The sequence below is a fragment of the Camelus dromedarius genome, chromosome 2 (assembly GCF_036321535.1).
Source record: "Camelus dromedarius isolate mCamDro1 chromosome 2, mCamDro1.pat, whole genome shotgun sequence".
Lineage (NCBI taxonomy): Eukaryota > Metazoa > Chordata > Mammalia > Artiodactyla > Camelidae > Camelus > Camelus dromedarius.
The window spans coordinates 21,289,987-21,313,492 of record NC_087437.1 but is presented as its reverse complement, the minus strand read 5'-3'; the positions used below and the strand labels follow the sequence as shown (position 1 = coordinate 21,313,492).

At 44.0% G+C, this 23,506-nt stretch overlaps 1 protein-coding gene across 15 annotated transcripts in view; it reads left to right on the top strand.

The window, feature by feature from the left end:
• Positions 1-23,285, top strand: part of TFDP2 (transcription factor Dp-2) — a 156,239-nt gene extending 132,954 nt beyond the window's left edge. For 11 of the 15 annotated variants that reach the window (XM_064491736.1, XM_031446362.2, XM_031446264.2 and 8 more), the window contains 6 exons: positions 2,714-2,860; positions 5,494-5,562; positions 8,087-8,238; positions 12,646-12,812; positions 16,686-16,791; positions 16,971-23,285. In XM_064491736.1, coding sequence (XP_064347806.1) covers positions 2,714-2,860; positions 5,494-5,562; positions 8,087-8,238; positions 12,646-12,812; positions 16,686-16,791; positions 16,971-17,154 — 825 coding nt within the window. In that variant the 3' untranslated portion in view covers positions 17,155-23,285. The remainder of the gene's footprint in view (positions 1-2,713; positions 2,861-5,493; positions 5,563-8,086; positions 8,239-12,645; positions 12,813-16,685; positions 16,792-16,970) is intronic. The other 4 variants (XM_031446411.2, XM_064491719.1, XM_010976807.3 and 1 more) reach the window with 1 other exon arrangement.
• The last annotated feature ends 221 nt before the right edge of the window (positions 23,286-23,506 follow it).

Here is a 23,506-nt window from a genome sequence, read left to right as displayed (position 1 = left end):
GCTTGAGCTACACCCTCCCCCTGTGCCTGCTGCTTTCTTAATTTTATTGTCTTAATGTATCTTAGGGGCTCTTTTTAGCACATAGAAATCATTCTCTTTTTTTTTAATGGAGATAAAATTACATACAGGGAGGGAAATGTACATGTCTTAAGTGAACAATTTATTATTTTTTTCCTTATTTATTGTGGAATAGTTTACGTATGATAAGATGTATCCATTTCAAGTATAAAATCCAGTGGGTTGTGACGGTTGTTTGCGTCTGTGTAGCCCATAATCAGGACACACAGCATTTTACATCACTCCCAAAAGGTTCTTTCCGCCCTTTGTAATCCATTCCTCCCTCTCCCCCTGTCCCCAGGCAACTGCTGTTAGGCTTTTATCATTATAAATCAGTTTGCATTTTACGTAAATGTAATCATACTATATGTATTCTATAACAATATGAAATAATAGGAGGAACTCTAGTCATACTGAGTCTTTAATTCTTGACGTTAATGGAGACACTTACAGTATTGCAACCTTAATTATGATAAAGGTTTTATTTTGAGATGTTAGTAACCATAATTTGATTTTTCAATAACAAACAATTATTTATTTTTTCTTAATTAAAAAAATCAGAAATGGATGTTGAATTTAATCAAATTCTGGATAGTTTCCTGAAAATTAGGATTTTTACACTAGCGTTCATGAATGAGATTGGTGGGGGTTTTTTTGCTTTTGTTTTTACCATCTTTGCAATTAAAAAAAATTCTTCCCCCTTTATTCTGCAGTTAACATATGACAGTCCCAAGCCCAACCCTTGGTTTTTCTATTCTGACTTTGTTATTCTTTCAGCGTCTGTGTCAACACAGACTATTTCTCGCAACAGCGTATGCAGTTTGATCCTCATCCAGTGGGTACACGTAGGCCCTCAAAGATCCTGCCTTTCCAGTATCAGAACCTGGGTCCTCCCTTTCCACTGCACCCATGTCTGTCTGTGCTGGGGCTCTGCCGCCTTGGTCCCAGCACCGCTAAGGCATCTTTAGGCTGGGAATGCCAAACATGTTAGGTGCCTTCTCTGAATAAATACAAGGGCTACTTCGATCCTAGGACTGAGGGTAAGGAGACAGACTGTCTGGGTTCTGTTACAAAGAAGGCTATGCTCCGTCAGCAGTGTCTGCCATGGCAACACTCAGTAGACACTCTGGCCACTGGTTCAGAAAGGGACAAGGCATGTATTCCATCCTTGCCTTAGGGTTGTCCTGTTTCCCAGGCTGCATTGTCTCGCTGGCCAGGTGTCTGGGGAGGCAGGCTGAAGGCCACGAAGCTTTGAATGGTTTCCCAGGTCCTGGATGGAAAAGCATAAGCCCCAAGCTAGAGGGAGCTTAGAAGGGCAGCCCATGCAGGGCCCTACAGGGGTCTACATGCTGCAGGCCACCCTGGTAGCTGCTCCTTATCCTCTGGACTCAGCTTCATCCAGGTGAAGCTAGCTGGCCAGCTGTCAAAGAGTTAGATGGAACTGACGGTTAGAAACACTTTTCCATGGCACTCACACAGAAGTAACCTTAGTCTCTGCGTAAACTTTCAAAAATTTGCAGTCCAGACTGAAATGGTTTGTCTCCTATATGCTAATGAGAAATCAAAATAGAGTAAAAGAACGGCCTTGATTTAATCAAGTTCCAGAATGAGAGTGCACTGCTTTACAGAGCACTGTCTCAGCAGAAGATGCAAGAGTGTGTGTAAAAGAATGTTTCTAGAAAATACCAAAGGCACCAGACGCAACCCCAGCTGCACCTTCTGCTTCCCCTCGGTGCCACTCCGGACCTGGGGCAGGAGGGTCCTGCGTCCCGCTGACTCTGGGAATGTCATCCATGAGTGTGCCCAGGAGTCTGCTGAGTCCTCTGCTGTCTGCTTGTGGGTTTGGATGCTTGCTTCAGGATCCTTTCCATTTGCTGCTTCTCTTGCATCTTCTCAAAGGCCACCTGGGCCATTTATTCACTGCTTTGTTATTTTTCTATCACTATTGGAAGGGGTATGAATTCAAAGCAGATGAACCAAGTAATAGTTTTGGCATAATATGTTCATTTAAAGTCGTGAAAACAAGTATAATAACAACTATAGTAATAAGATTCTTTTAACAACTGCCACTGATGTGTATAATCTGAATCCTGCAGTGGAGGGAAAGATGGGAGATGGGTGTAGATACAGGCATGTTAATTTCTTTTTCCATTCATAATCAACACGTACTGGTCTATAGGTGATAACTCAAGAAATAAAATAATGAAGTTACTTAAATTTATAAAAATAACCAAGAATACAGACTACAAAACTTCCAAATTATTTTAGTTCTCTCTCTATATATATATATTCTAGACTCCACAAGATGTCATGGTTTATACCGTGAATATTAATTGCGATTTACCTTTTGAGTTGGTCTTCAAGCCACCCTATGTCTCCAAGCTCCCATCTTGGATTATCTGTCTTTTACCTACAGAAGGCCCTTTAGTATTGTTGAATTTAGATCTGTTGGTAACATACTCTTTAAGATTGTTTTCTGTTTTAGGTTGTTTGAAAGTGTCTTTATTTCATCTTACCTTTTGAAGGATACTTTCACTGGGTGTAGAATTCTTTCAGCACTTTGAAGATATTGATGATAATATTAATTAAAAATCTTAGTACCCTGTGGCTGTATCTTAACCTTCAAAATGTATCACTCAATAAAAATATTTTTTAGCAGGCTTATGACCAGAAGAACATCAGGCGAAGAGTTTATGATGCTTTAAATGTGCTAATGGCGATGAACATAATTTCAAAGGAAAAAAAAGAAATTAAGTGGATTGGCCTGCCTACTAATTCTGCTCAGGAATGTCAAAACCTGGAGGTAAGTCAGGAAAATCTGTTTGCAAATAGTAGTTTACTTTATTTTACATGAGACATTTTAATTTAGAAATATTGTCACATAGTATTAAAATATTCCTAATTGTTTATGTAGGCTATACCTTTTTTTTTTTTTTTTAACAAACTCTTCTATGTAGAATTTTAGAACTGAAAGAAGATTTAGAGAGGTCTAGTCTGAGTGATGTCCTGATGAAACTGAGGGATGGAGAAATTAAATGACTTGATTTTTACTGTATTTTTGAGATCTTTATTTTATTCTGACGTAATTCTGAGCCCTCTCCTAATAAATGCTTGGTGACTCATGTAATAGAAATGGTATCGTATTTGACAAAATGCCTGCTGTGTGCATCCCCCCAAAAGAGCATCAAGTTAGCTATTTATTTCTTGTATTTAAACTTCGACCTTTGACTCTAGAACCAGTGTCAACAGGATGGTATGACATTTCATTTGAATTTCTGTCAGAATGGAGAGGATATTCATTTTACGTGAATTGGGGGATGATGTGCGCAAAACTTTTTTTATTCTGTTAACTTTAGTTGTTACAGAAAGTCTCTCTGAAATTAGCATATGCCCTGACATACTGTTTCTAAATTGATTTGACATTATTCGACTGTCATGGCCGTAAATGTTATAAACCCTGGCTGACGGTGAATATGGTTGATAATCATGTTTTGTTTTTTAGTCCCTTCCCCCCGCAGCAAATCAAAAAATTTTGGTATTACTATTTTTGTGGATGGAGGGAGAAGCCAGGCAGTCACCAGAAGTTATAGAATAGTGTTACTATAGAATAGTGTTACTCCTGTGCTACAGTGGAAATGTCCTTTTTTCTCCTTCTGACAGAGTGGAATTTGAGGGTCATTTAAATTACCAGTAATATTAAGCTGATGATTTACTGAGACTTAGTAAGCAAAAATCTGCTAGCATCTACCTTGTGCTTAACCGAAGATTATACAAGACAAAATACTTGACCCCAGGGGGCTTTCATTCTAACTGAGGAGAGGAGAAATGTAAAAAGAGTCACCAAAAATGTGATGACTCCTGTGAAAGAAGTAGGTAGAGATTCTCTGGAAAGGGAGATAAGGGAGGGCTTTACCAAGAAAAAAACAGTCTCTGTGCTCAGTCACGAGGGAGGAGTGGGAGTTTGCCAAGTGGTGTGGGGCAGGGAGGGCTTTCCAGGCAGAGGCGCTGTGTGGGCTGAAGCTCGCCCACAGCCAAGTGGGGCCAGAGTCCAGGCCAGGAGAGAGGGCCTCGATTTCTGAGTGCTGAGCAGTTGGGACCCGAGGACCCTGTAAGCAACGGGAAGCTACTGGGGAATTATAAAGAGGAGGTCCATGAGGATGTGGTCTAAAGGATCCTCTCCTAGGGTGTTGGAACTTGAACTGACAGGAAGAGAGGAGGGAAGTTGAGGGGTGGGTGGACCAGCAATGGTCTGAGTCACGGTGGGGGCAGTGAGGCTGGAGGAGTGCTTTAGAGGTAGAATCAATCCAGCTTGGCCTGCTTGATGTGGGGCACGCGGGGGCCGCCCTGCCACAGCTTCGGACGCAGGGAGAAGCTCCTGCAGCATCCTTTCAAGTGCAGAAGACTGCCTAGACTTTACAGTGGCCCTTAAGTGTTTTAGGATTAAAGTGTGGGAGCGGTTAGAGGAAACCGTGAGAGGAAACTCCTGGTGCAGAGTAGATGGGGAGCGAATAAGGAAGGATGCCGTTGCAGCAGACAAGAAAATGTCTTACTTGATGTCACTGGCTTTTGCCCAAAGAGGCAGTGAGGAACTGGTCTACAGGAAACTAGACTCCAATATATGTTTTCCAGCTCATTGTAAGAGTGAGGGAAAGAGTTGTTTGAAGCTGGGAAATTTGTCCCATAGGCCTGTTTCTGACTACAAGAGGAATTGTATATTGAACACGTAGGCTGTCTGTATTAGCAGCTGTGCCCGTTTAAAAGTCAGTTAAACAGATCTTAAATGAGATCTTCCCTCATTCTTTCTTTTTTCATATCCTTTTCCATTATAGGTTACTACAAGATATTGAATATAGTTCTCTGTGCTATACAGTAGGACCTTGTTGTTTATCTGTTTTATACATACCTTGGGGTGGGCGGTGGTCACTATAGCAAAGTAATTAGTGATAGAATCTCCGAAACCGGCTGGCTGAGGTTCAGATCCCAGCTCTGGCCGTTCGCCAGCTGTGCGACCTTGGGCAGGCACTCAGCCTCTCTCTGGGCCTCCATTTCTGTAGGTGCGAAGAGGGTCACAGGAGGCCTCACCTCGTAGAGCGTTGTGTGTGTGAGGTGCTTCGCTGCGCGCTGGCAGGCGAAGTCTTGCCGGGTGTTAGCTGTAGAACTCGGGCCATTCGTAGTAATAGGTCCTGCGGAGCGAGCATTTGTCAGGTGGCTGGATTTCATTACTGATGACAGTTGCCACAATTCTGCTGTCTTGCCTGCTTGCCTACCAGCCCCTGCCCCCCGGAAAGGGTGATTTGCCTTTATTGATGTTAGGAGTTAAAATGGGTTGAATTTCTCTAAGGAAAATTCTTGACATCTCAGAACTGGGGCCAGAGAGTGAGCAGCGCTTTAATACTCTACACACGTTCATGCTGTTTTGTAACCTATGTTTTAAAGATCGAGAAGCAGAGGCGGATAGAGCGGATAAAGCAGAAGCGGGCCCAGCTTCAAGAACTTCTCCTGCAGGTAAAGAAGCTGGGACGTGTTTCATCACCTTCCCTACCTGTATTCTGTTTCTTCCTTACTTGATTTTAGTCAGTGTTTTCTACTTTGGGTGCCTTTGAGCGTCTGGTAGGGGGAGCCACATTAAGGCAGCCGCCGCCTCCACGTCGAGGTCATTGCCACCGTACCGTCTGCCTTTAAGATGGTCCCAACCTCCCACTATCATCGGCCCCGAGGCAGCGCCGATTTGTGACTTAAATTATGCAACAGTTTACTTTTGACTCTTCTCCTTACTCTGAACCGTAATTATTTTAGCCCTAATTTGAAATATCAAGGAGTCAGTATTACTAGTTACATTTTAGTTGCTTTGAGTAAAATAATTCAATCCACGTGTAATACTTACTTTCTGTAAATGACATATGATTAACAGCTCAGCTTCGTAGAAATGCAAAACTTAAAATGCATTTCTGTTTAAGAAAATTAAATTGTACAATATAATAAAGATCTCTGTATTTATGCTTTTTTGTTAATTGTGTAGAATTTGGATAATTTTTAAAAATATAATAGATTCTTTGGTTAGCCTCTGAAATAGATGTTAGTAAGCCTGGAAAAGTACAAAAGGCTGAAGGAAATCAAAGGGCAACAGATAAGGAAATCAGTCCAAAACAAATGGGAAGTGATTTTTCTTTGTACTCTCAAAATAACATTATATATGTCTTTATTACTCTCCTCGCATGAAAAATCTTTGATGCTATTAAATGTACACAGTATTGAACAGTGAATCAAATGTATAAAAACTAGAGGGGTGGGTATAGCTCAGTGGTAGAGTGCATGCTTAGCATGCATGAGGTCCTGGGTTCAATCCCCAGACCTTCACTGAAAACAAATAGTATGACTGAAGCACTGTGCTGTACACCAGAAATTGATGCAACATTGTAAACTGATTATACTTCAATAAATATATATATACAAGAAAAAATTAATAAACCTAACTACTTCCAAAATAATAAATAAATTGTACAAAAAATAAATGTTATAAATAAATAAATATGTAAAAACTCTTACTTATCAATTGTTTATATTCCCCCCATAGCGAGGCCCTCTCATGGCCCTGGACCACAAAGCTAGGTAAATTATGGAAGTGTCTCCGAGATTCTTCTTCTGGAAGGGAAGGGAAGCTAGGCAGATGTATTCAAACATAGAAATCTTTTTCCCAGTTTTACAGTTTCAGCATACTTTCCCTGAACATTAAGTGAATTAAGCATTGACCATAAAGTAGCCTTAGTTCGTTAACAGTAGAAAATAACAAAAAAGTGCGGCGTAGGCCATGTTTGGTAATGAATGATATTGATAGTGATGGTTTTTTGATAGTGATTTTTTGGACCCACATTTAGGGCTAGAATAAATTGGTGTCCCATCTGTTTTGTGCATTTTAAAAGAGTACATGTTCACTTTCTAGACAGAGAGCACCCAGCCCTTTTAAGATAACAATAATTTTAATCAAACTTCAGTTAAGGCCCAGAACCTAAACAGTCCTGGGATAAGGTTGCTAAAACAGAAAAGGACTGAAATTCATCACCAGTGGGTGAGAAGATGGAATGAGCTGATGAAAGGGATGGAAGGCTCTGACTGCAGGAGCTTTTGAAAAGCAGTAAGCAGGATCTGTTTCCAGCAGATGAAAGACTTCAGCCGATAAGGCCTTTCTAGCTGTGGAATGCTGCAATACATCTGTCTTATTACAGACGGGAAGGGAGGGTCGCTTTCTTTTTCTTTTGCCTAATGGTTGTAACTAAAAGTAGCAGCAAGTTTCAGTATAAAGATTCAGGCCTCAGTATACCTTGGAATCAGTGCTAAGTGTCAGTTTCCTCATCTGGAAGATGTCAGGTGGGGAGACAGTTGGGCCAGACTCCAAACTGTGCCCTAAAAGATGCTTAGAAGTTTTTCTGTGAAGGAACCAAGGTGGGTCAGGGCAGAACTGACAGGGCTCAGCCCTCAGCCCTCAGCCTCACTGCAGCCAATCAGAGCAATGCTACTTCCATCTCTTTTACAAACAGTGGGTGGCTCGTAAGATTTCATTTGAAGAAAAGGTTCTGGGGCTTTGTAAAGTTTGTATATTTCTAGGCTGAACAATCTAAGAGGGATATTTAACCCTAAACTCTCAGGAGTCTGTGTTAGAAAAATGGAGAACAAGTTCACTGGGTGTCACTTCGCTGTATCACTCACTCGAAGAAGAGTTGCAGGTGCCACCAGGCTCTCGCAGGTTTGGAAAATCCTGTTTCTGTGGCTAATGGAAACCATGGGCCCCATTATTTATACTAGCATATGTTAGACACGTTTAAATGTATATTTTCCCCTTGATACATAGAGTTGGCTAATTCTGATCTTTTTCTGAAATGTTTAATTTTAATTAATTCACAGGTGGAAGACCTCTCTAAATGCTCTAATTTTAAACTATATTTTAACTGTATTTATCTTAATTCATTTAGTTCCAACTCACCTATCCACATTAAATGACTATATATATTTTTTTTTTCATTGATCATTCCAGCAAATCGCTTTCAAAAACCTGGTACAGAGAAATCGGCAAAATGAACAGCAGAACCAGGGCCCTCCAGCTCTGAACTCCACCATCCAGCTGCCATTTATAATCATCAACACAAGCAGGAAGACAGTCATAGACTGCAGCATCTCCAGCGACAAGTAAGTGGAGAACTGGGGAAGGATGCAGGGCTGGCCTCCTGTGAAGGCATTCATTTCATTTGCAAAATAAAGAAGGTTGTAGTCCATTATCTGAGCCCTCCAGGGCTGACTTCCTAGGGCAAGAGGAGGAGGCTTTGCAGACGTGGTGCACTGTCATGTACTAGCACGTGCTTCGTCATGCACGCTCGCAGCCCCCCTCCCTTGGGCCTGCCACCCTTCTGCCTGTGTTCCATGCATAGCGGTGCCTGGGCCCAAGCCAGGAGGTGTGTGTATGTACGTGTATGTGGTGTAACTCCAGGCAGGTACCTGCAGTAAGGCAAAGCATCATTGAGGGTCTAGGACAGGGTAGGTTCGCTGGTGACTCACTACCATAGTTCATTGTGGAAGTAGTTTAAATCAGCATGTGGCACTGTAGCTGTTCTTTGTTTTGTTATATCATAACTGAGTGTGCTTCTGCTTACTAATGAATAGATGTGAAAATGCTAGATGCATTCTCTGCTTGCTTTCTTTCTATCTTAAGTTATCTGATTACTTGAAGTTTTGTTTTTTTTTTTGACCACCTTCCTTCATTTCACTTACCACCCTCATCTCTGGCCACCACCAATCTGTTCTCTGCATGTAGGAATTCAGTTTTTTTTAGATTCCACCTACAAATGAGACCATACAGTATTCGTCTTTCTCTGACTTATTATTTCACTTAGCATAATATCCTCAAGGTCCATCCATGTTGATGCAAATGGCAGGATTTCATTCTTTTTTTAATGGCAGAATATGCCATTGTGTATGTACACCACATCTTCTTTATCCATTTATCCAGTGATGGACACAAGCTGTTTCCGTGCCTAGGCTGTTGTAAATAATGCTACAGTCAATGAACACATGTGTGCAGATATCTTTTCAGGATAACAATTTTGTTTCCTTCAGATAAATATCCAGAAGTAGGATTACTGGATTATATGGTAGTTCTATTTATAATTTTTTGAGGAACCTCCATACTGTTTACCATAGCAGTTGCACCAATTTATATTCCCACCAACATTTAAAAAATTTTAACTAAGATTGATGGCAATATTTATCATAGTGAATAAGAAGAAGCAGTTTTCAAAAATACAGAATTTGTAATTTATTTTACCCTTCCTGACAATAGCAGTGGTCTTTAGGCCGTGACCACTATGGAGGTGGTTAAGGCATAGGGTGCGGAGTGAGGCAGGTGCAGGTGCGGATTGTAGCTGCCTTGTGAAATTGCTCCAAAGCCCTGTTTCCTGAAGAACAAGAAGGGCTGAACAAGAAGGGCCTCTGTTACTTCCTCAGCCTTGTTGTGAGGGTTAAATGAGATAGTGCCTGAAGGGGTCTGACTCAAGGCAAGTGCTTTGTAAATATTATCTGCTGTTGCAAGGAGTCAGCATATAATGAATCACCCCAACTGGGGTATGTTTGAGAGTAAAAGAGGGCTCAGTGATCACATGAGTACCAGAGGCACAGCTCAGGGCTGTCCCGGGACCACCTTCTGGTCTCCTTAGACCCACAGCGTCACCCTTGGGCTTTACCATCCCTGGTTTTTCCCACTGTTTTCTCTGGCAGTGTTGCTTCCCTGTCTGTCTTGATTGCATACAGAGATTCTGGTTCACTTAAATAAGAAGGCACCGAAAAAAAAAAAAAAAAGATGAGGAAGATAAATAGTGAGCAGGGATTTAAAAAGCATTTGATAATTCAGACCGTAGACACAGAAACAGTAGGGACCACGCAAGCTGTAAAGTCTGAAGACCCACCTTCCGGTCTTGCTGCTAGCTCCGTAGTTTCCTAGCTTGTCTGAGATCTCATTTCTTCCTCCATAAAAACAAGAACTGTAGTACTTAACCTGCTGGTTTACAAGAGTTAAATTTGCAACAGACTAGCCCAGGGCTCAGAAAATGGCAGATGCCTGTATTATTGTTCACATACTTAAAATTCTTTACAGAAACCTATGACTAAAAGGACTGTTAACATTATCTCATAAATCTGAGAATTCTGGAGAATGGTTAACATATTTTCGGGAAAAACAAACTGTTCAGAGTTATAGTTACTCTCTCTAGTTAGTCTCTTGTTTTGTGGGGAATTGTTAAATTCTCTTCTTTGGTTAGTTATTTAAGTCTTAAAAGAGTAGCAGCAAGGTCGGGGGACCAGTGGCCCAAGGGAATGATGGATTCTCTTCACCCCAGGCTGGGGTCTAGTGAGGCTTCCTTCTTGGGTGGTTATTGACTCGTGCCCTTTCCTTGCCTTCTCCTGGGCGCAGTGAAGGAGGCTGTGAGCTGCCTGTACAAGCTTGTTATTCAAGGTGGGTCCTAAAGTCTTGTCTTTCAGTTACTTAGATGATGTAACCTTTTCCCCTGAGGTAGCCAGGGGGCTTTCCCACAATGAGGATTAAATTTACAAAACCATCAGCTTTTAACACATGCCTGTCATCCTTGGGGCGGCATCTCTCCAGATTTTGGGAGGTTTTTTTTTTTTTCTCTGAAGATCTGTTAATGTACTTTATTCAGATTCATGTACTTAACTTAAATATGGCATTCTGCTTTAAATTATAATTTTTGCCCTGATCTAAGATCTAGCATTAAAAAGTTTTACCCTTATGTGATTTTAATAGAATTTCATGACAGCATTTAAGTCCACCATTGTCCCAGAACACCCACCTGCACCCTGTCCCGGAGGGGCCTTGGTCTGTGAATGAGGTGCCCCGGGGCCGAGCCTGGGAGTCAGGACTGTTTCTTCTTATGTTTGCCTGTTTATTGAAAGCCTGTGCCAGGCAGCTGGGCATCTTGATTTGGTACTTTTCAAGAACATTTGGAAATGGGCTGTGTAGGATATGGGGCACTGTTTTCTTAAGGCATTTTTACTTCTTAGGCCCTCAGGGCAGGATTTGGGGGCTGGTTAGTTTGTGAGAAGTCTTCCATTTATTGATCATCTTAAGTATGGTGTAGCTAACACTTGACTGTGAAAATGAAGTAGTAAGCATCCAAAATGCTTTTTTCTCAATCCCAGTACGCGAACTCATAGTAGAAATGTTAGATATTAAATTGGAAAGGCTTTCTTTGTGTGTGTGTTTTTAATGAGTGCTTCACTTGCTTTATATATTTTTATTGAAGTGTAGTTGACATACAATATTATGTTAGTTTCAGGTACAACTTAATGATCCGACATTTGCATACATTACAAAATGATCACCACGATAAGTCTAGTAACCATCTGTCCCCATACAAATTTATTACATTATTGACCGTGTTCCTTATGTTGTGTGTTATATCCCCGTGGCTTACTTATTTTATAATTGGAGGTTTTCACCTTTTAATCCCCTTCACCTATTTCACCCACCACCTCCTCCCACTCCGTTTGTTCCCTGTAACTGTGAGTCTACTCTCATTTTACTTGTTTTTTTAGATTCCACATGTGAGTGAGGTCGTATGGTATTTCTTTCTCTGTCTGATTTCTCTTAGCTTAATACCCTCTAGATCTATCCGTGTTGTTGCAAATGGCAAGTTTCTTTTTTTCATGGCTGAGTAATAATATTGCTCTACGTGTGTATGTGTGTGTGCATGCGCGTGTGTATGTATGTGCACACTACACCTTTTTTTTTTTCCACACTACACCTTCTTCATTCATTCGTCTGTTGATAGACACTGAAGGTGCTTCCATATCTTGGCTTTTGTCAGTGATGCTGCAGTGAACACTGGTGGGCATATATCTTTTTGAATTAGTGTTTTTATTTTCTTCAGGTAAATACCTAGAAGTGGGGTTGCTGGATTATATGGCAGTTCTATATTTAACTTTTTGAGGAGCCTCCGTACTGTTTCCCATAGTGGCTGTACCAGTTTACATTCCCTCCACAGTGCTCCCTTTTCTCCACATCCTCGCCAACGTTTGTTATTTGTTGTCTTTTTGATGATAGCCATTCTGAGAGGTGTAAGGTGGTAATTCATTGTGATTTTTGATTTGCATTTCCCTAGTGACTGGTGATGTCAAGGTTCTTTCCTTGTGTCTCTTGGCTATCCCTAGGACTGTCTTTGGGAAAATATCTACTTGGAAGGGCTTCCTTAATATTTCACTTTTTGTGACAAAGCTATTAGACAACTTTGAAAAGTATTGGATTTAGACCAAAACTTCTGTCTCCAGTTTGCAACAGCTTAATGAGGGCTGAAATTTATGAACTCCTGTTGTCTGTCGGAGGAAAATTGTTTTAACTGGGAAAGTAGTTTATTTGAGATGTCATTCTTCTGAACCCAGCAGAATGACCCATTGCTCTCAATGGTAACAATTTCTAGTATCATAGCTGAGCTTGGGTCATTCTTTTATTGACTATACACAGAGAACAAAACTATTCAGGCCTCCCCAATACCACGGAAAATCCCACACTAACTTTGTTTCCTGATGCAGGTTTGAATATCTGTTTAATTTTGACAACACCTTCGAGATTCATGACGACATAGAAGTACTAAAGCGGATGGGGATGTCCTTTGGCCTGGAGTCAGGCACGTGCTCCCTGGAGGATCTGAAACTCGCTAAATCGCTGGTGCCAAAGGCTTTAGAAGGTTATATCACAGGTATGTCAACTAACGCTTTCACATACCAGACCCCAACTTGTTAAAACCTTTCTCGTAGGAAATGAAAGCCCACTGAGTGCCCGCCCTCGAGTCTGTGCTGTCCCTGTCCCCAAGTGTTCCCACGCTCCTGAATTTCTTGTTTATCACCACCTGCTTTTCTTTAGACAAACACAAACACAGTGAGCTGGAAACAATTTGTTAGTTTTGCCTACTTCTCACCTTTATATAAATGGAATCGTAATGATAGATTCTTTGGTGACTTGATGATTTTGTCACGTAACCTCATTTTCTTCACGTTTGTCCACGTGATGTAAGGTAGCCATCACGCCTACACTTTCACTGCTGTGTAGAATTCCATTATGTGAATATGTCGCAATTTACTTGTTCATTTTACTGATGATAAACCTGTAGTCTTGTTTCCAATTTCTTGATAACAGCGCTACTTTGAGCATTCCTATTACTGTAGCCCTGGGACCAGGTGCAGGTGTGTAAGTGAGCCTGCTGGGTCAGAGCCAGGGGCATCTTCATTTTCACTAGATGACGCCACAGTTTTCCAATTTGATTTTGCCAAGTTACACTCTCATCTGCAGAGTGGAAAGGTTCTACCTTCCCAGTCAAGTGGATGCGAAATGATATCCTTGTAAATTTTTTTTTTTTTGAGATTTAGCTCACATAAAATGCACCATTTTAAAGTGTAAAAGTCAGTGGTTTTTAGTATATTTACATTATGCATTTCTCACGTCTAATTCTAGATCATTTTCTCTCTCCAACAAGAAACCCCATATGTATTAGCAGTCACCCCCTATTTCCCCATTCCTCCCAGCTCCTGGCAACCACTAACCTATTTTCTGTCACTGTGGATTTGCCCATATAAACAGAATCATACAGTATGAAGCCTTTGCGACTGACTTTTACTTAGGATAATGTTTTCCAGATTCATCCATGCCGTAGCACGTATCAGTACTTCATCCCTGTTTATTGCCCTTTTGTGGATATAGCACACATCTTTATCTGTTGATTGGAGGATATTTTGATTTTTCTCACTTTTTGATTATTTACAAATGATGTTGCTATAAACATTCTTGAACATGTTTTTGTGTGAATGTAAGTTTTCAGTTCCGTTGGTGTCTACCTGGCAGTGGTATACTATTTCCCAAAGCAGTTGGACAATTTTACAATCCTGCCAGCAGTGTAAAAGGGTTCCGATTTCTCCACATCCTTCTCAACACTTGTTACTGTTCATCTTTTCTTGGTGGAGGGGGGGTAATTAGTTTTATTTATTTTCAGAGTAGGTACTGAAGATTTGAACCCAGGACCTTGTGCATGCTAAGCCTGTGCTCTAGCACTTGAGCTGTACCCTCCCCCTGTTCATCTTTTTCACTAGCCATCCAGGTAGATGTGAAGTGGTATTTCGCTGTGGTTTCCACTTGCATTTTCCTAATGACCGATGATGGTGAGCCTCTCTTCATGTGTTCAGTGGCCATTTGTATATCTTCCTTGGAGAAATGTCTATTCAGATGCTCTGCCTATTTTTAAATTGGGTTGTCTTTTCATTATGAGTTATAAGAGTATGCTGAGTAAGCAGCACTGTGTTTTGCATGTTCCAAAATGCACATTTTTTTCCACTAATTCAGAAATCTTTGTGATTGTCCTCTTTCCTCAGACTGTGGTATATTCTGGACATCTAACTGACAAAAGCATTCTTTTGCCTTTGCTTTGACCAGTTTCCTTCATTTATAAGTATTGCTACCTAGAATTTAACATCATGTTTTAAAGGCATTAGTTCTAAGGTGTATTAAGCCAAATATAACCAAAGAGGTGGTTTTCACTTTGTTTTGGTTTATGAGTTTTGGCCCTTTGGTCATGACGCAAGAGTCCGTTGATTCTTTTGGTCACGACACAAGAGTTTGTTGATTGAGATTTGGTATCTGTAGGATTTAGTTCTGAAATTCGCACCATCCACCTCCTCTAAGTGTGACTCCTGTTTGCCTCCTCACCCGCTTCATCTTCACCCCAACCCTCTCCGTTTTCCCTCGCTCCCCACAGAGGAGGACCTGCTGTTTCAGTAGCAGCTCAGTCGTACTGGCAGCCTCGCAGGATCTGCATAAAGGTCTTGCTCCATAAATCACCAGAACTTTATTTCAGCTTATTCTCAGTGAAAAGACTCAGGGCCATTAGGCAGGCTCTGTGGTTTTGATCTGTGTGTGACCTCATTTGCAGACTAGGATAGATTCTTGTTGGTTCAGAAGCAGAAACGTGGGCCTTCAGTGTGCAGAGTGGCCCGTGAGGACGATTGTGAGAACCAACGTGTGGGCCCCGTGACAGTGTCAAAGAAATGCCGGCTTTTCAGAGCCACGGTGAAAAGACAACATGAGGCAGCGCGCTCACAAGTCAGTAGCTGTGTTCTGACAGTGAGTTTCCATACGTACTAATTAATATTTAGCACAGGATTCTGGCTTTAATTTCATCGTGTACAGACTTGCTCTTATTTAATGTATTTGAAGTCTGCTATTCTTAGCATTGAAGGCTTTTGGGGTTTTTTTTTCTTTTTTGTTTTTTTTTCCCCCTCTACGGCTGCCTTAGCCTGTGAAGAAAAGGTTCACAGGGCCGCTCTAAGATTAATGTAGTCATTCAATTTATTTTATTTTTTTAATGGAAGTACAGTCAGTATTTTTTAATAGATTTTTTTTAACTTTGGGGGGGTAATTAGATTTACTCATTTATTTATTTAGAGGAAGTATTGGGGATTGAACCCAAGACGTCATGCGTGCCAAGCATGCACTCTACCACTGAGCTATTCCCTCTCCCCCAAAATTTACTTTTTTCCTACATGGGAAGCCTCTCACTTGGGCAAATAGTGCCAGGATAGCAGAGTTTCCAATCCAAGTACACACTTTATTTTTTGTTTTTATAATTTTTGCACAATAATTATTAAGCACATTTTGATTAAATATAATAAAAGCTCATTATGGCAAATTACCTTTTCTGAGCATACATTTGGTCTTACCTTACAATGTAAGTCAAATGATTTCTTTCTAGGAATGCATTTCTAATATATTTACCACCGACGTAACCTCACTGTTGAAAGAGGATACTCACTCATTCACTAACATTTCCATCATACGTGTGCCAGTCACTGCCTTCTCTGAGCTAACATCCTAGATGAGGAGACGAGGGTTACACAAGTCCAATGACAGTGAGAATTGGTCAAGGTTGTGATGGGAGAAATGTGGTAAATGCATAGCAAATGAGATAGCAAGGAGATATCCAAAATATGTTATGCAGACTAAAACTGTAATGCCTGTCTCACGCTCATGAAAATCTGACTGCCTGTGGCCTTTTAAAATAAGGTTTAGTTCAGAGTTGTAAAGCAAAGGATACCAGGAAAAAGAGTAGATCTTTGGCGAATAATAGCAGAGTTCACCAAGGGCACTTAAAAAGATGGTGCCGTGGGGGGTCTGGTAGAAATGTGTGTGTCCTTTCGGCCTGAGGTATCCTGACGCGGCTGTCTTCCCCTCCTCCTGCTTGGTTGTTCACACCCCAGTCAGAGGCTTTCGTGCTGAGTCCAGCAGGTGTCCAGGGATAGTGCAGCAGTCCTGTACTCCGTGAGCTGCCCTCTCGAGGTCTTATGTAAGGAAAAAGAATGAAAAAGGTCTGTGATTGGTTTCATTTGAATTCTTTCTTCCTGTATTTATTTCCTCCACGCTCATATTCTAGAAGTTTCTTTTTCACAAGCTGAAGAAACCTGGGTTCTTCCCAGGGCAGGAGACCCATCTCTCCAGCTGTAATTTAGAACAGGCTGGTTTCCTTCCTCGTCTGTGCTTTCTCCAGGCTGTAACAAGGGCTACCTCTGTTTTTTGGCATCTCCTGTAGATATCTCCACAGGACCTTCTTGGTTGAATCAGGGACTGCTCTTGAACTCCACCCAGTCAGCTTCAAATTTAGACCTGACCACTGGTGCCACCTTGTCCCAATCAAGGTACGTATTTTTTCAGGGTGAAGCAGGCCAGCCGTGGAGCCGGGGCCTCTCTGGAGGGGGGAGCCAGCGTGTTGCTGCCAGCGTGGGCTCTCCTTCCCCCGTGCTTTTATTCCTGTGTTTTACCAAGCTTAAAATGGCCAGCGCATTAATGAGCCTGTGTGTTTTTAATTGTTTGCTAGCGTAAACCAAGGGTTATGCTTGGATGCTGAAGTGGCCTTAGCAACCGGGCAGTTCCTTGCCCCAAACAGTCACCAGTCCAGCAGTGCGGCCTCTCACTGCTCTGAGTCCCGAGGCGAGACCCCCTGCTCATTCAACGACGAGGACGAGGAAGAGGACGAGGAGGACTCCTCCTCCCCAGAATAAAGACAGGCCAAAGCCCGCGTCTTACTGTTTGATGCTCATGTGTGTTTTTAGTGTGAGCTCTTGTTTTTGAAACGATTGCTTCAGTCTTTGCCTTTGTTTGCACTGTGTGTTCAGTGAAAACTAGGGAAACACAATAAGCAAATTACACGAAGGCTGAGATGATTGGGATGAAAGTTAACGTAGTGTGAATGGAAACTCTGGACAACAGAGCAATAGATCACATCGCAAACAAAGCGTGCTCTCCTGAGGTGGCAGAGGGGACAGTCCCCAGGGAACTGGCAGCATGAAAATAGCGCATTTATCTTCCGTGAGGTGGGGCCTCTGTGCCCCCCGCACCCACACAGCCCTCCTTAGCACCGAGACCGCCCCGGGGCCTGTCCCCGCCGCTCACGTGCCTCCCGCCCCCGGCCTGGGCCGCCTCTCACCCGGCGGCCGTGAACGGGAGGGGTTCCCGCGGGGAGGGGATGGACCGTGAGGGTGAGACGCAACCCCTGTGGCCCGCGGAGCGCAGACCGAACCGCTGAACTAGTTGAAAGCCTAGTTGAGGTGCTTTACGCATCAGCTGCCTTAGACGGCTTCTAGAAAGGAGTGAGCGTGAAATCTTAAGTACTTAAGTGACATTTAGAATAATTTATAGTAAAACAGAAATTACCATTAGCCAATGCATTGGTGCATAGAATTTTCTAGGGCTACTTCTGGAAGCCAAAATAGAATAGCATTTCCACGTGCATTAAACACTTTGCCAGCACTGCCTTTCGCCAGCATTCTAAATCTGGAGTTTTAACAGAAGGAAATTGTGTCTCGTTTTAATCAAGGTCAAAGCTATGCATTTCACACAGCTTTTTCATTTAAACAAAACAAATTCCTATGACCGAATTGCTTGCTTACAGTTCCCCATAATAATTGTATGACTTCACCCAATGTGCAATTTGTGAAAATGAACCAAATGTCATTACTTTTGTCTTAAAAGTATTTCAAGAATATGAACAGCAATTTTCCTGTACATGTCACCTTTCCTACATTTTCATCAATCAGAATGACCATATTGGGTTTAGTCTGGGGTACATTGCATTTCATACTAACCCGACATTCAGTGTTCACAGAAATACAGAGAAACGTTGACCACTCCAAGTGACCGGGTGTGTGGTCGTGGGTGTTTAGACAAATGTTATCTTGTAGCCAAAGGTGCCACCAGGACCCTTGTGGTGCTGGGCTCGCGGTTACCGCTCCCCTGAATGGGGCATGGAGGCAGGTAGGAGCCTCTGTCCCTCATGGAGACGCCTGCCCCCGTGGCCAAACCCTGACCTAAGCTTACATTAAGGCCTTGAGAATGAGGAAATGACCATGGAAAATGAACTCCAAATCTTTGACTTGAAGCATTTGGATTTGCCCCTAGATTCTGCATCTAGCGTCTGTGGCCTGGGCCCTGAGCTCAGCCCCAGCCCCAGCCAGCTCTTTCTAAGCCCCTGGGAGTGCAGGAGCTGTGTGCAGGCTCTTGCACAAAAGCCCTGTGCCTGTAGACAGTGAGCTGGCGGGGAAGGGGCGCCGGCCAAACAGCTGACACCCTGGGGCGTGCCGTGTTAAGTTCCTTTGAGACAAAGCTCAGTCTGTCAAAAATAAGCCATAGTGCAGACCCAGAGTGTTCAGGGCAGAGGTGGGGCAGGTGGGGAGGGGTCTGAGCACACTCCGGGGGCCTCCCAGAGACAGGCAGACTGGAAGGTGGTTGGCTGCACAGTCAGGGAAAATCGGGTGGCCCTTCAGACTCTCCTGAGAGGCCGCCTTTCCCTTCAGCAACCCTCACCTTCCTCATCCCTGTACTTGGAGGGGGACCAGCAGGGACCCAGAGAGGCCAAGAGCCACAGCTAGCTTTTCAGATTCTGAATTTCGTGCTACAGGTCCCAGGCCTGCACATCAGCATTGGTGGCAGGCCTGCTCATCATAACCATCGTGCAGAGGAGCAGGGTCCTTGCCCGGGTTCTAGGAGAAGGCTCCCTTCTCTGTTCTCTCTGCCGCTGTAGTGCTGTACATTGACGAACTGTGGGTGTGGAAGAAAAAGCAACCAAAGACTCCTGTCATTTGTTTTTGGTGGTGGTGTTTGGCAGGCAGGAGCCTCTGTCCCTCAGTAAAGTTTGGCTTCCTGCTGAGGACACCCCACAGAGCCGCACTGTGGTCACCAGGACACATCACTGTGTAAAGCTTTACCTGAGCAGAAAGCTAGATGATGAAGTTTAGAAAGAGAAGTTTTGTTATTCTGTTTCTCCCCTAAATAGGTTTATCTGGTCTCAAGTTTATAGAAATCGGAGAGAAGAAATGTTAGGAGATTGTGATCACAGCCTTCAGGCTTCCTCAGAGGAGTGGCTTGGGGTTACTGGCCCCACGGACACCCCTCTCAGAGGGTGCTGGTCACAGTCTGCTTTGGGGGCAGTTCAGGCGGCCTTTCCCTCCCCCCTTCTCGGGCCAGCTTAGCTGGTGACCTTTCCGGCACATAGTATCACCCAGTCAGTGCATTCTTGCCCTGTTAGCACTCGTGCGGGTGGCACACAGCCTGCGCTGTTTGGCCCTCGTGTGGAAGTGTCCACAGCAGTGCTGACGGCGCCCCGGCACCTGCCCAGCCCTCCCTGCCCCTGCCCCTGCCCCAGTGTGATTCTGTCTCATCCACTTCATGTTGTGATGACACGCTGATGAAGGCAGCTTCAGTAAGTGTGGATATAAATTGTGCCTTATGATCGTGGAGGTCCTGGGGAGGGGCCAGGAAAGGAGGTGCTAACAGTGACTCCTCACCGCTCGGTAATGCCCATCACTCCCCCCGCAGAACTTCACCAGTGATGGCACTGGGTTTGTTCCCTTCAATTAAATGTCTTACAGAAGCAGTGGGAAGAAAACTATACACGGCTTCTGCCATTTTACCAGGTAAAGAGGGTAACTCCTCATAGTTGTAACCACACTCGCCATACGTGAGATGATGCCGGGTGAGCCCCAAACACAGGCGAGCCCCTGCAGGCAATTCAGATGGAGCGCTTCCACCACGGATGGCCCTGTTCAGCTGTGCAGACAGCAAAAACCTGGCTGTTTGCTCAATCACAGCCCCTCCTTGGCTACTTGGGTTGTAGAGACAGCAAAGTTTGGATGAAACTTAGGCCCTGGTCGGGGTGGGTGTCCGTGGGGGCAGGGTTAGCCCAGGAAGGGAACTGCCTCAGCTGCTTATGCTGTGACCACACTCAGGGAGAAGCCTGTTTGGCTGTGTCAGTGATTGAAGGCCTGTCTGGCTCTCTCCCCTCGGGCGTGTCTGGGAGGTGGATGCAAGACTGCTGTGAAGTGCTCCATTCAGGTGGGAGTTGGACACTGAATGTAGAGATTGAATCTTTCAGTAAGTGTTTGAGGGAATACAGAACAGAAAACATTCAGATTGATTAGTGCTGAGAAAAAATGACAGGGCCATGGGACAGTGGGGGAAGGCTCCTATGGCTGGGGGTGTCCATGGAAAGCCTCCTGAGAAAGTGACATTTGTCAGGCAGGTGAAGGACCCCTCTGCCACGCCACCCTGTCCCATGACATGCACTTGGAGTCACTACCGAATTCCAAAGGCCCCACCGTTCCAGCTTTAAGAATACATTTTGGAGTCTGTTTTGGAATTTTTAAGATTTAAAAGAAAACCAAACCTAGCTACCAGCAGTATCCACAAACCAAGAGAACAGCCTCCCTATGAAGTTCTCGTCATTGGCTTTGTCACCTTCCAGCTGAACCTACACAACAGAAAAGTGACTAAAATTGAGAACTTTTCTAGGTGTTTTCTTCTAGTTTTACAAGTTGTTAGATACATAAAGATCTACTTTTTATATTAGATACACAAAAGAGAACCTTTTATTCTGCATTTGGACTGGCTTTAGTGGCACTCAGGACTATCTAAGGACCATTTTCCCAAATAGGTTCCCCATTTTCAGGCCCCCAAGGCAGTGGTCCCCCAGCACTGACGGTCACTGGTGTGTTTATCAAGCCCCACGGTGTGTGTGCCAGGGGCCTGCACCATGCCTTTGACCCTCAGAAACGTTGCCTCCCTGCTGTCTAATTCTCAGTTCATCATTTGTTAAACTTCCACTCAAGCCAAACACTGTTACCCAAAAGGAAAGAGTCTGATGTTTTACCTTTTTCTAAAAAATCCAAGCTACATGCCCACATAAATGACATTTCTCAGGAATTAGTCAAGATAGCTCTGAAATTTACACTTAGATAAGCTTCGGGACCCAGTTTTCCCGCATACATCTAACACACACTGTGCTAAGAAAGAGAAGGCAGGGCCACGAACTCTGCCCCTCCAGTTACGGCCTGCGAGTCCCTGGCGAGCGCAGGCGCGAGGTGGCCGCGGACGTGTGTTCACCGTGTGCCGAGACGGGAGAAAGCATATTCACTTGTGTGCAGCTGTTCTTTCAGACAAAACCTTGTGGTCTTACCTGGCCTTTGCTTTACACTAAGGTCCATGAATTCCATGCTATCCTGACCCCTTGCTGTTCCAGCAGACTGGACTTTGGTCCTCCCTGCTTATAGCTGCCTTAGAAGCCAGTGTAGCTGAAACGGAAGGGCAGGACTCGCCCCTGCTCCACCAGGGGCCTCGAGCCGGGGGAGAACCTCTCTTCCACCCGCTGACATGAAACAAGCCCAGAGCTTGACTTGCCGGACGTCCGTCGGCCTGTCTGGCAGAGTCTGCACCACATCCAGAATCTCTTCCTCCTGTGGGGGCTGCACTGCCCCCTACCAAGTGTGCTCTCACCACCATCCTTCCAGAGGGCTTTGGTGTTGGCATCAGCCCCTGTCACAGCAAGTGCTGAGCAGCTGGGGGGCAGGGGGGGACTTTGCTCACAATTGCAGCGTCAGGCTGTGGTGTCAGCTCTGGGTCTCTCCACTTGGACGGCCCAGGCTTAGACGGTCACACCTGGGAAGAGACCTGTTCCTGGGCAGGACCAGCCTGCACATCGGAGGGGACTTGAGAGGTTAAGTTACCGACTGACCCTTCTGTACCACGTGAGCTTGGTGTCTGTCTCAGCATAACAAGGAAACGTCCTCAGATCATGTTTGGGTTTTAAAACCCAGCGGTTTATCACTTCAGACTCCCCGTTTTGTCACTTACCGTGTGTCATCTTTGACATGCCAGGCACCACCTAGTAACAAGTGGCCTGATGGTTCTGCTGTTCGTGACCGGAGTCAGAGGTGGGCCTCACGCTAAGTCCCTGGGGATGCAGGCTTTTCTAAAAGGCTGCCCCGAGCACCTCACGGTTGTGTTCCCGGGTCGCACCACGGCGGGCCCAACCGTTCAGCGTCCTGAAAAAGGGAACCGCTGGCCGTGCCCAGCCCGGAGGAGCGGTTCAGTACTGCACGTTCCTCCAGGCGGCTTGTTTGCCATCGCCACCCTGACTGTTAGACGAAAAGGAAAGGTCGTGAGCCCAGATCCCCAGTTAGCTCACCTTTTCCTTTGGCGATGCCGTACTCTGACCATATGCTATTAGGTTTTATTTCCAGAAAATGTAGTTCTGCTTTTTTCTGCATGAAGGAAACATCATGGTGCCACATGCTTTAAGCAGTTTAAACAAGAGAAATAAGGGGGAAATGCAAACACCACATCTGACCTGCCTAATGTAGACTTTATTAGATTGAAGTACCTAACCTAAATGATGTATTATTTTGTAGCATCTCAAACTTTGTAAATAAATACCATTATTTTTATATGGAAATTTTATAGAAGAGCTATTTCTGTATACTTAATTATTCCTGGATTTTCTGAAATTGCTTCCAGTAGGTAAAGGACAAGTCCTCACTTGTGTTCCTATGAGGATGGTTCAAGGACCACCCGCAGCAGAATTGATGGGGGTTAGTTTTTAAATCTTGCATCCCTGAGGCCCACCCCAGAAGCTCACTCAAAATCTCTGCGGGTCGGGCCTGGGAAGCTGTATTTTTAATAAACTCTGAGTGATTTTTTTTGTCCATTAAAAAGTGAGTATCTCTGTCCATCCTGTAAGATTAAAAGGGATGAAAGAATAAACATTTGAAATGAGTGTAAGTGCCCGAGGAAAAAAATGTTACCAGATTGTTCTGTGATTTGAATGAGATGTACTATAGAAAAAATAAATAATTTAAAACAACAGTGGTCTCATTATTAGCGGGCTGATGGAGGGGGTGGTTAGTGGCTACTGCGGTGCATGCCCAGCCTCCTCCCCGAGGAATCGCCCTCACCCAAAGTCACACCACACGCAGCCGGTTAGGGAGTACAAAAGCCTGGCCTCCTTCCCCAGCTCAGGGTGCCCAAGGGGCTGCCTCATGGGGATTGGCCGACTCCTCCCACAGCTGTGTCAGGGCTCAGCTG